This window comes from Electrona antarctica (genome assembly GCF_951216825.1).
Source record: "Electrona antarctica genome assembly, chromosome: 22".
Classification (NCBI taxonomy): Eukaryota; Metazoa; Chordata; class Actinopteri; order Myctophiformes; family Myctophidae; genus Electrona; species Electrona antarctica.
The window spans coordinates 3224064-3238639 of record NC_136805.1 but is presented as its reverse complement, the minus strand read 5'-3'; the positions used below and the strand labels follow the sequence as shown (position 1 = coordinate 3238639).

At 45.5% G+C, this 14576-nt stretch overlaps 1 protein-coding gene across 1 annotated transcript; it reads right to left on the bottom strand.

Moving 5' to 3' along the window:
* Nucleotides 1-5755: 5755 nt before the first annotated feature.
* On the bottom strand, nucleotides 5756-8334 carry gdf2 (growth differentiation factor 2; the record flags this gene model as incomplete). Its single annotated transcript, XM_079491891.1, has 2 exons — nucleotides 5756-6738; nucleotides 7812-8334. 2 exons carry the CDS (start codon nucleotides 8332-8334, stop codon nucleotides 5756-5758), a joined length of 1506 nt encoding a protein of 501 aa, XP_079348017.1.
* Nucleotides 8335-14576: the final 6242 nt, after the last annotated feature.

The following is a 14576-nucleotide window of genomic DNA, read 5'->3' as shown; positions in this document are numbered from 1 at the left end:
TACATGCAGTTCCCCCTCATCCCCATCCCTGCATCCTACATGCAGTTCCCCCTCATTCCTCCATCCCTGCATCCTACATGCAGTTCCCCCTCATTCCTCCATCCCTGCATCCCTACATGCAGTTCCCCCTCATTCCTCCATCCCTGCATCCCTACATGCAGTTCCCCCTCATTCCTCCATCCCTGCATCCCTACATGCAGTTCCCCCTCATTCCTCCATCCCTGCATCCCTACATGCAGTTCCCCCTCATTCCTCCATCCCTGCATCCCTACATGCAGTTCCCCCTCATTCCTCCTGCATCCTACATGCAGTTCCCCCTCATTCCTCCATCCCTGCATCCCTACATGCAGTTCCCCCTCATTCCTCCATCCCTGCATCCCTACATGCAGTTCCCCCTCATTCCTCCTGCATCCTACATGCAGTTCCCCCTCATTCCTCCTGCATCCTACATGCAGTTCCCCCTCATTCCTCCATCCCTGCATCCCTACATGCAGTTCCCCCTCATTCCTCCATCCCTGCATCCCTACATGCAGTTCCCCCTCATCCCCATCCCTACATGCAGTTCCCCCTCATTCCTCCATCCCTGCATCCTACATGCAGTTCCCCCTCATTCCTCCTGCATCCTACATGCAGTTCCCCCTCATTCCCCCAACCTGTGTTGTTTTAGACTCCTACAGTAATTGGTAGGAGGACTTATTAAGAGAATGAATGAATGAATAGAATCATCTGATTGTAGGCTACTTTGGACCTTAAAGGACCACTTCACCACTTTTCAACCTATCTTCATATAATATGTCCTCACAATCATGATAAAATGGCACACTTTTGTTCTACTCAGTCTGTGTCTCACAGGAGGGCTGTGGGCAGTTTAGAAACCTGTCCACCAGTGACATCATCGTTAGGCAGATTTTTTTTTTAACAAGTTTAATTTACAAAAATGTTTCGATTTATATTATCGTGAGACCGATGGCTTCCATTTTTGCATTGCAACTTTTCAGGACTAGAAAGCCTGCAGTTTCTATTAGCTTGGATTCACCATCGATGATGTCACTGGTGGACGGGTTTCTGAACTGCCCACAGCCCTCCTATGAGACACAGTCGGAGTAGAAAAAAATGGTAGCATTTTATCATGATTATGAGGACCAATTATATGAACATAGGTTGCAAAGTGGTGAAGTGGTCCTTTAATGCATAATGATTTTGCACATAAAATGATGTGACCCACTTCTTAACACCTTCAATTCAATTCAATTTTATTTAAGTGTCAAATCACAACAAGTTGTCTCAAGACACTTTACATATAAAGCAGAAAACCAACAAAGATCCACCCGGAGCAAGCAATATGGCGACACAGTGCTAACGAAAACCTCTAGGGTGGGCGGCCATCTGCCTCGACCGTGTCGAGTTGTGTCGTGTTGAAACCTGTGTTGCAAACTTGCGACTAAATTGATTCTGATTGGAACTAAAGTATATAAAGTATTGCCAATACTTTTGTACATTTTTACTCAAGTAAAATTGTGAAGGCACTAGGACTTTAGCTTGTATAACTGGTATATCTACATTATAATATTGCAATATCCTGATATCACAGTGATGTCCCTTCAAACTGAACGATTCTGACAAACAAAGTCAACGTGCATCCATGACATGAAGCAGCTGAATTATCCTGATGGGTGTGAGAAAGGAAATAGTATTGGTGGTAAATGACTCGTATGTAAAGGAGGAAAACGATACGCACATCCCAGTTTGTATGCGGTGCTGGACCCAAAAAAGTGATCAAATGAAGAAAAAGTGGAATGTCCGCACACAATATAATTTAGCTCCCCGTCCTTTTTATTCCAACCTACAATAACAACGTTTGTAGGTTGTTATTGTACTGTTATTGTAGGTTGAAATAAAAAGTGTGGGGAGCTAAATTATATCGTGTGCATTCCACTTTTTCTTCATTTGGTAAATGACTCATACATACCAGAATTAAGTTGAATATAACGGTAAAACAAAGCTTAATAAAGGTTGTTCATTCTATCTGCATTCTTTTAATGAAAGAATAACATACACAGACATCATTCATGATCCTTTTTTTTTACTGTATTTCAAAGAAAACATACGTTAAGATAAATAACAATCAGAAGTTACATACGCAAGTGGTGAACATACTTTGAGACAATTCTGTGTGAATCAGAAAAAAAAACATACAAAAGTTAAACAAACGTTTCTTTCTACAAATAACCCAGGGAATCGTCACGCATGCGCGCGCGCGCACACACACACACACACACACACACACACACACACACACACACACACACACACACACACACACACACACACAGATCAAACGGCTTCATATATGTACATACGTTTTCATAGTTTCTAGGTTTAGATTACTTATAACTTATAAGATACATACACCTCCTATACAGTAAATATCCTGCTTTATAGAGTTGTTATGATCCCGGTACTGGTATCGGGTACTTGGGCCGATACCACCCTCAAGTACTCGATACTCGGAACCGGCCCCAATACTTTGACCCGAATACCAAAACATCCAATTGACACTAGGCTGAACGAATGCAACGGGAGCACGTCTGATCAAACACTGCAGCAAATCGCCAAAAACAGCCGATCTACAAGCATGAATGACCACTGACAAGTGTAGATCAGAGATCGATCTGCATCGATGAGGGCTAAAATAAGTGTTTACACAACAAAAATAAAGTACTCGTATCGGTACTCGGTATTGGCGAGTATTAAAAATTAAGTACTTGTACTCCTCCTCGGTCTGAAAAAAAGGTATCGGGGCAACTCTACTGCTTTAGTAACATGGGATTTTCCGAACATTTCCTCTCAAGGGTGGAGCGGCAGTGCAGCAGGCACCGTATAAAAAGTCCAACATTTCACTAATAGGCCTCTACGTTCTATGAAGAACAATATGAATTGTGTGGGATTTCACAATGATCCCATCACTGTGGTGGGATCATCGGAAATCGGGGCTGGTCATTTTCAGATGATCGGAATCGGATTGCCAGCTATAATAAAGGTTGGACATGCCTTGACGTTTTAATACACAAAACAAAAATGCTACTTACAACCAAAATGTACATCAAGACTAAGCATTAGCATGAGAAGAGACAATACATGAGTGTACGAATGTAACCAAATGGACCCTTATAATGTACTGTAGGTCCATTTGGAGTTAAATTAACACTCCGGATTTGACTGTGTAAAGGTTTCAGCCCTGTTCTGAACTTGTGATCGCCATTGAACCCAGTGGCACCCCCCCTCCCCTGGCCCCATCTGTGACCTCTATTGCTCCCCAGTAGCTCCAGGACTTGTGAACATCCAGGACTGCAGTGCAAGTTGAAAAGTTGTGTTTTTACCTACCTACATACAAAATGGGAGAGCATTGACATTTTCCTACAGATGTTTGAAGTATAAAAATGGGCTTGTCAAATGACATTCCGCTGTGAAACTGCTGTTTAATTATATATTTTTGACAGCCTGTACCAAATTGCACACATAAGCATGCGTGATCATCAGCAGTGTCTACTAGGCAGCAACTAGGAGTGATCATCAGCAGTGTCTACTAGGCAACTAGGAGTGATCATCAGCAGTGTCTACTAGGCAACGAGGAGTGATCATCAGCAGTGTCTACTAGGCAGCAACTAGGAGTGATCATCAGCAGTGTCTACTAGGCAGCAACTAGGAGTGATCATCAGCAGTGTCTACTAGGCAACTAGGAGTGATCATCAGCAGTGTCTACTAGGCAGCAACTAGGAGTGATCATCAGCAGTGTCTACTAGGCAACTAGGAGTGATCATCAGCAGTGTCTACTAGGCGGCAACTAGGAGTGATCATCAGCAGTGTCTACTAGGCAGCAACTAGGAGTGATCATCAGCAGTGTCTACTAGGCAGCAACTAGGAGTGATCATCAGCAGTGTCTACTAGGCAGCAACTAGGAGTGATCATCAGCAGTGTCTACTAGGCAGCAACTAGGAGTGATCATCAGCAGTGTCTACTAGGCAGCAACTAGGAGTGATCATCAGCAGTGTCTACTAGGCAGCAACTAGGAGTGATCATCAGCAGTGTCTACTAGGCAGCAACTAGGAGTGATCATCAGCAGTGTCTACTAGGCAGCAACTAGGAGTGATCATCAGCAGTGTCTACTAGGCAGCAACTATGAGTGATCATCAGCAGTGTCTACTAGGCAGCAACTAGGAGTGATCATCAGCAGTGTCTACTAGGCAGCAACTAGGAGTGATCATCAGCAGTGTCTACTAGGCAGCAACTAGGAGTGATCATCAGCAGTGTCTACTAGGCAGCAACTAGGAGTGATCATCAGCAGTGTCTACTAGGCAGCAACTAGGAGTGATCATCAGCAGTGTCTACTAGGCAGCAACTAGGAGTGATCATCAGCAGTGTCTACTAGGCAGCAACTAGGAGTGATCATCAGCAGTGTCTACTAGGCAGCAACTAGGAGTGATCATCAGCAGTGTCTACTAGGCAGCAACTAGGAGTGATCATCAGCAGTGTCTACTAGGCAGCAACTAGGAGTGATCATCAGCAGTGTCTACTAGGCAACTAGGAGTGATCATCAGCAGTGTCTACTAGGCAACTAGGAGTGATCATCAGCAGTGTCTACTAGGCAACTAGGAGTGATCATCAGCAGTGTCTACTAGGCAACTAGGAGTGATCATCAGCAGTGTCTACTAGGCAACTAGGAGTGATCATCAGCAGTGTCTACTAGGCAACTAGGAGTGCTGCTTCAGCGTTACTGAAATAATAATAATTATCCACTGCATTTGAAACCCTTAGTTACTACGGCTAGTTCCTTTTTACCAGCTGCGCAGCTGGCTGGTCTACTTCCTATCAGGTTGCTGTAGTGGCAACTTATCTTTTCATTGGCTGCCGTAGTCACCTAGTGGCAACTTATCATTTAATTGGCTGCCGTAGTCACCTATTGGCAACTTATCATTTCATTGGCTGCCGTAGTCACCAAGTGGCAACTTATCATTTCATTGGCTGCCGTAGTCACCTAGTGGCAACTTATCATTTCATTGGCTGCCGTAGTCACCTAGTGGCAACTAATCATTTCATTGGCTGCCGTAGTCACCTAGTGGCAACTTATCATTTCATTGGCTGCCGTAGTCACCTAGTGGCAACTTATCATTTAATTGGCTGCCGTAGTCACCAATCTTTCTGATTGGCTGCCTCGTCTCTAGGCAACCAGACACTGTTTGCCTCTAGCCGACCTCTCAGCCAATGGGATAGCATTGCATTGCAGCCAGAAAGTTGCAACAACAACCCATTTCTGCAGATATAATAACGCAGCTGGTATAATTATGATGATGTCATCAATTCTTGTTTTAGTTACTAGTTTTTGATTATTATTACAAAACATACCTTAACAACTTCAGCCCTATATGTACATTTCGACAATTTGAAAATAGCCACTCTACAAGCTCACAATGCGTCGCATCGCGACGCATTGTGAGCTTGTAGATCTGCTATTTTCAAATGATTTTTATACATTTGAAAACTTGAAATGGGACATTCTGCATATACTTGTCTTTTACCTTTGGTACTTTATGTACATTGTGATACCAACACCTTTGTACTTCTAATCAAGTACATTTTGAATTCCGGACTTTTACTTGCAACAGAGTATTTCTACTTTGCAGTATTGATACTTTAATTTTAGCATCTGCGTGCGCTTTCTCCAGCGCTGCCCACACGTCCCTCGCCCGCTCGCCCACTACCTGCAGCCGCACTCGGCCACCTTCATCTCCTCGTAGAGGTAGCGTATGGTGAGGCGTCCGTTCTCCTGGTACATGACGGTGATGGGGTCCAGCTTGATGGGCACGCAGCACGCCATGTTGGCCCGCCGCGGGTTGAGGATGTTGACCAGCGTCTGGATGAGGGCGTGCTTGGACGGCGTGGACTCGTCCGTCAGCGGGTGGTAGCAGAGGCCGCGGCACTCGAAGGCGTCGTACTCGGGCGGCGCCACGATCCAGCTGTCCCAGCCGATGTCCTTGAAGTTGACCTTGAGCGAGGTCCTCCGGCAGTACTCCCGCGGCTCCGCCTTCCTCCGCCGCCGTCGCCGCGGCCTCGGGTGCAGCGGGAGCTCCGCCTCCTCCGGGAGCTCGTTGGGGAGCTGGCCCGCCTCCTCCGGGAGCTCGTTGGGGAGCTGGCCCGCCCCCTCGGTGGCGGTGGCGTCGGCCCCCGAGAACAAGATGGCGGCCTCCTCGTGGAGGATCATCTCCTTCAGTTCCTTCTTTGTCTCGCGCCTGCGGCTCCCCAGGTCGTCCGAGAAGACGATCAGTGCGGCCGAGCTGTTGTCTCCGATGGACGTGCTCACGCCGCAGGAAGGAGGGCCGCCGTCGTCGTCCTCCCGGCCGTCCACCACCACCTCGAACTGGTTCACCACGAGGCCCGACCTCACCCAGCTCAGGACGGCCCGGGTCACGTCGAACATCTCCCACGACGACGAACCGCCACCGTGCGACGACCCCGCGACCTCCTTCCCCTCCAGCAGGTGATGCGCGACGGCAGGCTCGTCGAGGCCCTCGCGGTCCTCCACCTCGTAGACCTTGACGGTGGCCTTGGGCCCGGGGCGGCGGCGGCACGCCAGGAACAGCCGAAGCTCTGCGGCCGTGACCTTCTCGTGTCCCGGCAGGCTGACGTTGAACAGCAGCCTGTGGCTGGAGCGGCTTCCGTTTCTCCATGAGCGGCCGAGATCTGTGGGGAGAGTTAACAGTGCATCATTCCTGTGCTGCATCTTTATCTTTTGCACTTTTTTTTTTGTTTTGTTTTGTCTCCTATGGTTTGCTTTATTGATACCACTAGCTCATTCCTTTGTGTTGTAAATGTACTCTTTTAGGGGGTCTTGCTAATCTTATATTCTAAAGAACATGAAAAACATGACAAGCTGTGATACAAGTCAATTGTCTCTATAGATGGAGACAATAAACAGCATCATGACACATTGGGACTGAAAATACTTCAATAGAAATGACATGATATGGATAATTATATATATATCCTGAAAAATGAAATTTATAGTATTTTTTACAGTACAACATATAACCACTGTGAATATTACACTGAAGATCAGCTTAAAAGGAAGGATATCATGGAAGGAGCGATATCAATAATCCATTTCAACTGCAGCAGTACGAAAGCAAACATTTCAAAGATAAATGGAGTGGAATAATTTAAAGTCATATCTCTGCTGTCTGTCGGGAATAAAGCACCTAACTCCAAAATGTTCATTTTTCAGGAAATTAAACAATTCTTTTTCAGAAAATGAAGAAATTGGAAAAGAAAGCAATACTGCTTCTTTAAAGTTGGTGTTGTGACTTTATATAGTGTTAATTACTTCCTTGAGAGGGGGGAGAGGTGGTGGAGTTAGCTGCTTTAGCAGACAGTTTGAGGGTCCAGTGGAGTTAAGAGGATTTGTCCCAAGCGCTTTTTTACTACTTTTCATCGGTTCAATATTTTTCAAAAAACAACACAGTTAAAGGGCTGTTCAATAGCACTGATTTATGCAACAAAAAAAATAATAATAAAAAACCTTCTTTTCACCCAGAGCCGCTCTGGGAGGGTGCATGCTTTTGGTTAAACATACCATTGGTCCGATATCTCAAACCCTCACCCTAACCCTAACCTCCCACAGGGCAGCACACCTAAACCTAACCCTAACCCTCTCCCAACCCTTAACGCACCCCTCACCAACCTTAACCCATTTTGACCTGAGATCAGATTCTAAAAATGTCTTCTACATCCTGACAGTTTTCTGAAAACACATGTACCTTGCACCGTGAAGCTCCGGATGACATCAGACTGCGGTATGGCCGTGCTGTTGGAGGCGTACTTGTTGTACAGCTCCATCATGAACTGAGGAGGCTGAATCTTGGCGCTCTCCTGCGGAACGTCCGACAAGTTGAGCTTCCTTAGAAAGCCCTCTTTCATGGTCCCCAGCAGGTTCTCCAGCCTGGAGCTGGCGTCCTCCTCCCCCACCAGGTCCTGCTTCATGGTCCCCAGCAGGTTCTCCAGCCTGGAGCTGGCGTCCTCCTCCCCCACCAGGTCCTGCTCCAGGCGCTGCAGGTTCTCCAGCCTGGAGCTGGCGTCCTCCTCCCCCACCAGGTCCTGCTCCAGGCGCTGCAGGGACTCGCGCTGCAGCCGCGCTGCTTCCTCTGAGCCCTCGCTCCTTCGAACCTCGTTATCCGTGGGCTTACAGGTGCACGAGCCCATGGACGCCAGCAGGCTCAGGCACATCTGGAAGAGGAACGTCCTGGAACACATCTGGAAGAGGAACGTCCTGGAACACTGCATTTCTTTCTCTCCAACCTGTATTTACAGTATATATTCCGACAGACGTTGAGCGAGTTTGCGGTCCCGAAAGATGTAGGTTGTTGGGGTTTCTTTTTTTGTTTACCTTCTGCCTCCCCGCGATCAGCTATCGTCCAAGATTCAAAAGACTGAATTTTAGGAGGGGATGACAAGGTTTGGAGAATTGGAATCCCCATATGCAAGGGGCACGGTCCCGAGGTCCTCTCCCATGATCCCCAGAGTAAACAGGGGACTGGTGTGGACCAAAATAGTAGCCCATTCGCGCTTATCTCTGCCATTGATGCCTTCTCTCGGGTTGCGTTATCTGTGGAAGGCCGGGCCGCTAATGAAGACACTGTAAACACTCGACGGCGATAATGAGGGAAAACGACGGAAACTGTGAGGTTACTGACAACAAGACACGAGCGTTTCCCAGCTCGCTGGGAGGGTGCGAGGCCAAACCCACCGAAATATGGCATGATCTGCTCCACAGAAATGCACACAGCATTCCTTTGGCACATGCATCATCACAGCATAGTTGTGATACATGTCGGCCTGTTAGTGTGTTAGTGACTTCCGTTCCACATCAGAGTATAGGCTACATCATTCATGTCATCATGGGTTGAGATATCAAAATGGGCTTCTGGCGCTTTTAGGGTGGGATGATGTCAACCACAATTTCTCTGTTGTTTAACCCATTTAGGCCTGACGTCGAAAGTAAAAAATGTCTTCTAAATCCTGACAGTTTTCTGAAATACCTATGTTTCTGTATCAGTGGTGCTCAATATTTCATGTCAAGGACCCCCAAAAATATATGTAATTGGCCGCCGACCCCCCCATCTTCCAGGCACCTCCCAGAAGCAAAGATATGAGTTAAAAACGCTCTGAAAGAATATATATTCAAAGATTTGCGCCACATTTTCAAGATTTTTCAAAAATAGCAGACCTACAAGTTCATAGCTTTGAGCTTGCATGAAGACCTATGTCCCATAAATAAAAGCATATCTGGTGCTGTTCTAGAGAACAACAGACCCTCGGTGAGGCCTTTAGGAGGGCCATTCAAGCCGCGAGCGGAGCCTGCAGCACCACCTTGCTGCTCAGGTGGAGGCTCAGGAATCCACCACTCCTGAATGAAGGTCCTGGACCTGGTGAGAGCAGGAGTCTGGTGGGAGCAGGAGTCTGGTGCAACGCACAGGTCCTGGACCTGGTGAGAGCAGGGGTCTGGTGCAACGCACAGGTCCTGGGCCTGGTGAGAGCAGGAGTCTGGTGCAACGCACAGGTCCTGGACCTGGTGAGAGCAGGGTTCTGGTGCAACGCACAGGTCCTGGACCTGGTGAGAGCAGGGGTCTGGTGCAACGCACAGGTCCTGGGCCTGGTGAGAGCAGGAGTCTGGTGCAACGCACAGGTCCTGGACCTGGTGGGAGCAGGAGTGGACCTGATGAGACGTATAGGAGGGGCCAGGACAGGAGTCAACCCACAGAGCCTAGTCCTTCCATGCGCCAGAAGCGTACCTCCCAGCCCCGGCAGAGTAGTTCTGGAGTAGGTCCAACGGATTGTGTGGCCTTGGTCTTTCCCTAATGGGACTGATAGCTACTGGGACGTAAGTCGGGACTTGATCACCCCGGCTGGGTCGCCTGAGTCAGGGGTATGATGTTCGAGAGACCCGAAACCCAGATGACCTTGGCTTGGGATACATCACTGAGGATCACATGGTGCATCCATGCGATATTTTTATTTTAGTTGACTGCTTATATTCACTGCACCTGCTGCTGCTTTTAACCTCGCCTTAAGGCCAATCCTTATGCTTGTTACCAGGGTTAGTGTTTATGATGGTCTGAGGCCCGGAACGCCCATGCACTCTGTGTTGATTGATTGATTGATTGATGTATTGATTGATTGAAAAATGTATTTACATTATGTGGAATCAGCACAGTTTGAGGAATGCACAGTTCAATAAGAAGACTTGCATACATTAAAAAAACAACAATAAAAAAAAAGTTAGTTAATTATCTCAGTTTTATGCTTTTTATGAAAAAGTGAACGATTCACCTAAAATCTCGTCTCAATCTTACATCGGATGTAAGAGATGTGGTTCTTGTATAGTTACTGTATGCCTGCCTTAGTCCCAGCAGCAACGGTTTTGTGTGTGTTTTTTAAATAAAAAAGGTCACAGCTCATGGCAATTGTTTGGATTTCCATGTCAACTCTCGCTGTGTGCTCGCTGAACTAGTGCTGCACTTTAGCTCCAACCTTAAAAGAAATGATTTGGAGGATTTACATCTGGCTCTCTTCAAGCTGTCACATTGTATAAGGAATGTTCTGCTGACTAGTTGATGGAGAGCTAGGCTCTAGAGTTTTACAGTCAACGCCAGCATCCTCCTCACTTCCCACATTCACACACCATGATGGTGGCAAATAGGTTTTATTGTAAACAGATTATAAATAAATTGTTGTAGATAAAACATTATGATATGAATTACATTGTTCTTTTATAGAAAACAAAAAATGAAAGAAAAAATACAAGGACAAAAAAGAGAAGGAAAACCCTCAACCCTCCCACCCATGCCCATAAGGACACTTTGATGGGAGGAGCTGGGATTTGAACCGCCGACCCACAGATCATTGGATTACTATAGCCTCGTTTTTATTTCCAGGGAGAAAAAAAAAAGTCCACTTCAATTCGGCATACTGTAGCGCAAACGTTGATCACTCTGCTGATTTCTGATCGTCTGCACCTTTGTTAAATTAGTTATTGTTAAATTAGTTATTGTTAAATTAGTTATTAATTAGTTATTGTTAGATTTCTGATCGTCTGCACCCGTACACACACACACACACACACTCCTCTCTCTCTCTGTCGCTCTAATTAATTAGTCTAATTAATGTCCAGCAACTGTGCCTAGTTTCTCCCGGCGGATCCTGCCGGGAGCTGCCTATGCCATAAAAAGCATAGGTGAGTTACATTCTATTGGATTACCTGCTCTACCCCTTGAGCCACATGCAGCCACCCATTAATACATGCAATAATGTGATTGATACCAAGGAATAAACACATTCTTATAGAGGAGATGTTACTCCAAGCAAAGCGTAGAATTGCTCTAACATGGAGACATTCTAACCTCTGGGTGTCCCCTCTGGGTGTCCCCTCTGGGTGTCCCCAGAACCCCTGGTCTACACCACATCATGTGTGGTCTGTCTCTGTCCATGTGTTGTTGGATAGATAGTTGGACTCGTGTTTAGGCTTAATATAATACAAGTTATATCTCTGTTCATAATTTGACGCAACAACTTGTTCGACAAGCGTCATTCGTTGGACAAGAAACGAAACAAAACAAAAACATGCAGTTTTGTTTTGTTTTGTTTTTTTCCAGACGAAAATATGTCATTTTGTGACGAGTGAAAAGGTCAAGCAACGAAGTGTAAAATTAGCCCTCATCGCCGACCGTGGTGGGAGACCGAACTGGAGGCAGGCGTCAGTGAGCTTAGGGACGTTGGCCTGATGCGCAGTGGAAGCCTCGTCCGTGTTTCATTTGACCCGTTCAGGGCGGGAACCCCTTTTGGTGTTTTAACTGCATTATGTTATACTTTAGCTATTGAAAAATAGCAGATCTACAAGCTCGTAGTGCGGCACCGAGTGCCGCGCTACGAGCTTGTAGATCTGCGATTTTGCTTGTAGAGATGCTATTTTTGAAAACTCCTGAAAATGTGGCACAAATCTTTGAATGTATATTCTTTCAGAGCGAATGTTTTTAACTAAATCTTTTTGCTTCTGGGGCGTCGCTGGAACAAAATATTTTCAGATTACAGGTCGATTACATATAATTCTGGGGCTCCTTGACATAAAATAGTTTGAGAACCACTGACATACTGTAGAAACAGTTTTTTCAGAAAACTTTGAGTTAGAACAGGGGTTCTCAACCCGTGGGTCGCGACCCCTCGGGGGGTCGCCAAATTATTTTAGGGGGTCCCCAAATTATTTTCCAAAAAAAAAAGAAAAAAAGATTTTTTTCTTTTTTTTTTTAATCACGTTTTTTCAAAAATAGCAGACCTACAAGCTCGTAGCGCGCCGCTCGTAGCGCGCCACTCGGTGGCGCGCTATGAGCTTGTAGATCTGCTATTTTTCAATAGCTAAATTATAACATAATGCTTAAAACACCAAAAGGGGTTCCCGCCCAAAATGGGTTAAGGTTATTGTAGCAGTCAATTTATATTGGGGGTCGGGAGGGGGCGGGGCGGGGGTCCCGAGATATTGCCAAATCATTTCCGGGGGTCCCCGGCCAAAAACGTTGAGAACCCCTGAGTTATAGAGACATTTGTAGAATCTGTTCTGGGGTGTAAATGGGTTAACTCTGAGAGAGCACCACATTTTGGTCCATCTGGTGCTCAGAGAACACTTACTCCTTTACCCAAACATTTTCAAATGGTTCAAAAATAGCCGATCTACAAGCTCACAACGTGTCGATGTTGATCGGCTAGTTGAACTGTTTTAAAATGTTTTTTTAAAAATAGTTAAATATGGCTGATAAGTTTTTGGGATAAGGGGTAAGATGGCCCTTATTGGGGCCCTATATATCATATCAGGGGGTATATCTTATTCTTATACCACTGACGCCTAAACCTTTTTTTTGCCATTTCTTACTATTTCTGAAAAACATTTAGTTCAAATATGCCAATCTACATCGACACGTTGTGAGCTTGTAGAACGGCTATTTTTTAACAGTTTTCAGATGTTTTTCAAAACAGTAAAGACAAATGTATATAGGCATAAATAAGGGCTAAGGCGGTGCACAACAACTTAACAAAATACTGTAGGGCCTTAAAGGGATAGTTCAGATTTTTTGAACTTAAGCTGTATGAAATACTTCCCATTAATATAGTGGTTGCAACTGTATTAATTGATTGCCAGAGTCCTGTGGTGGGAGTTCTGCTCTGGTTTTGGTGAAATATCAAGTAGTTCCGGTCATTTTGTGGGGGGCACTGGGGGCCACGCAGTAAAAGTAAATTAATCCACAAAACTAACGTCATTTGTATTGTTGACCTATTTCTAAAATATTAGTGCAACTTTCGTTCTTTTTTTACCCCTCTATCACACAGAACTATGTTTTTTGTGTCCATATCACTACGCCCAAAAAATAGTTCCATGTGATAGAGGGGTCAAAGTTGAACGAAAGTCGCGCTAATATTTTAGAAATAGGTCAACAATACAAATTACGTTCGTTTTGTGGATTCATCTACTTTTACTGCGTGGCCCCCAGTGCCCCCCACAAAATGACCGGAACTACTTAATATTGACCAAAACCAGAGCAGAACTCCCACCACGGGACTCGGGCAATCAATTAATACAGTTGCAACCACTACATTAATGGCAAGTATTTCATACAACTTAAGTTAAAAAAATCTGAAATATCCCTTTAAAGCTGACCTTATTTATATTTATGTTTTGGTATCCAGACAGCCAGCAATGCCAACACTCCCAAAAACAATGTAGTCTCTGTGACACACCTAGGGGCCACAATCTGCATGCAAACATGTTCCAGGAAGCTTTGTAAAAAAAAAAAACCCGGTCGAAATGACTAACCAATCAGGAAGTAGATAGGCAAATTGACCAATGACAAAGCTTCTAGGAAAAACGTTGAATGCAAATTACGGCCCCTAGATGTGTCACAGAGACAAAACATTATTTGAGAGCGTTTCACTCATTGCTGGCTGTCTGGATACCAAAAAATAAATTAAGAAAAGGTCATTCAAAGTTTGACATATTATTGCTTATAGCAGCTTTAATTACGCTTAAATGAACACCAAGAAGATCTTTGATTCTCTCTCTCTCTCTCTCTCTCTCTCTCTCTCTCTTTCACACAGCTCTCTCACGCTGGCTTTCATGAAAACGTCTTTCTATTGAGGAGCTCTGAGTCTCAAGGCCGTCCCAGAGTTGCTTCTCTGTGGAAGTGGGTCGGTGGTGAAAGACAGAAACAATATGGCGCTGCTGGCGGCATGGATGTGATTTCATGCCGGAGGGCCCGGGGGGGCTTTAGGCCTATAGGCAGCAAACCAAACACAGCGCTGAGAGAGAGTCATGTTGCTGAACCGCCTCGCGTCCGGTTCTGTTATCCAAGATTCCTGTGTATAGCGCTACTGTTACTGTATACCCATTCATTCTCCATTCACATAAATGACTACTGTAGATCAGGGGTTCTCAACGTTTTTGGCCGGGGACCCCCGGAAATGCTTTGGCAATGTCTCGGGAC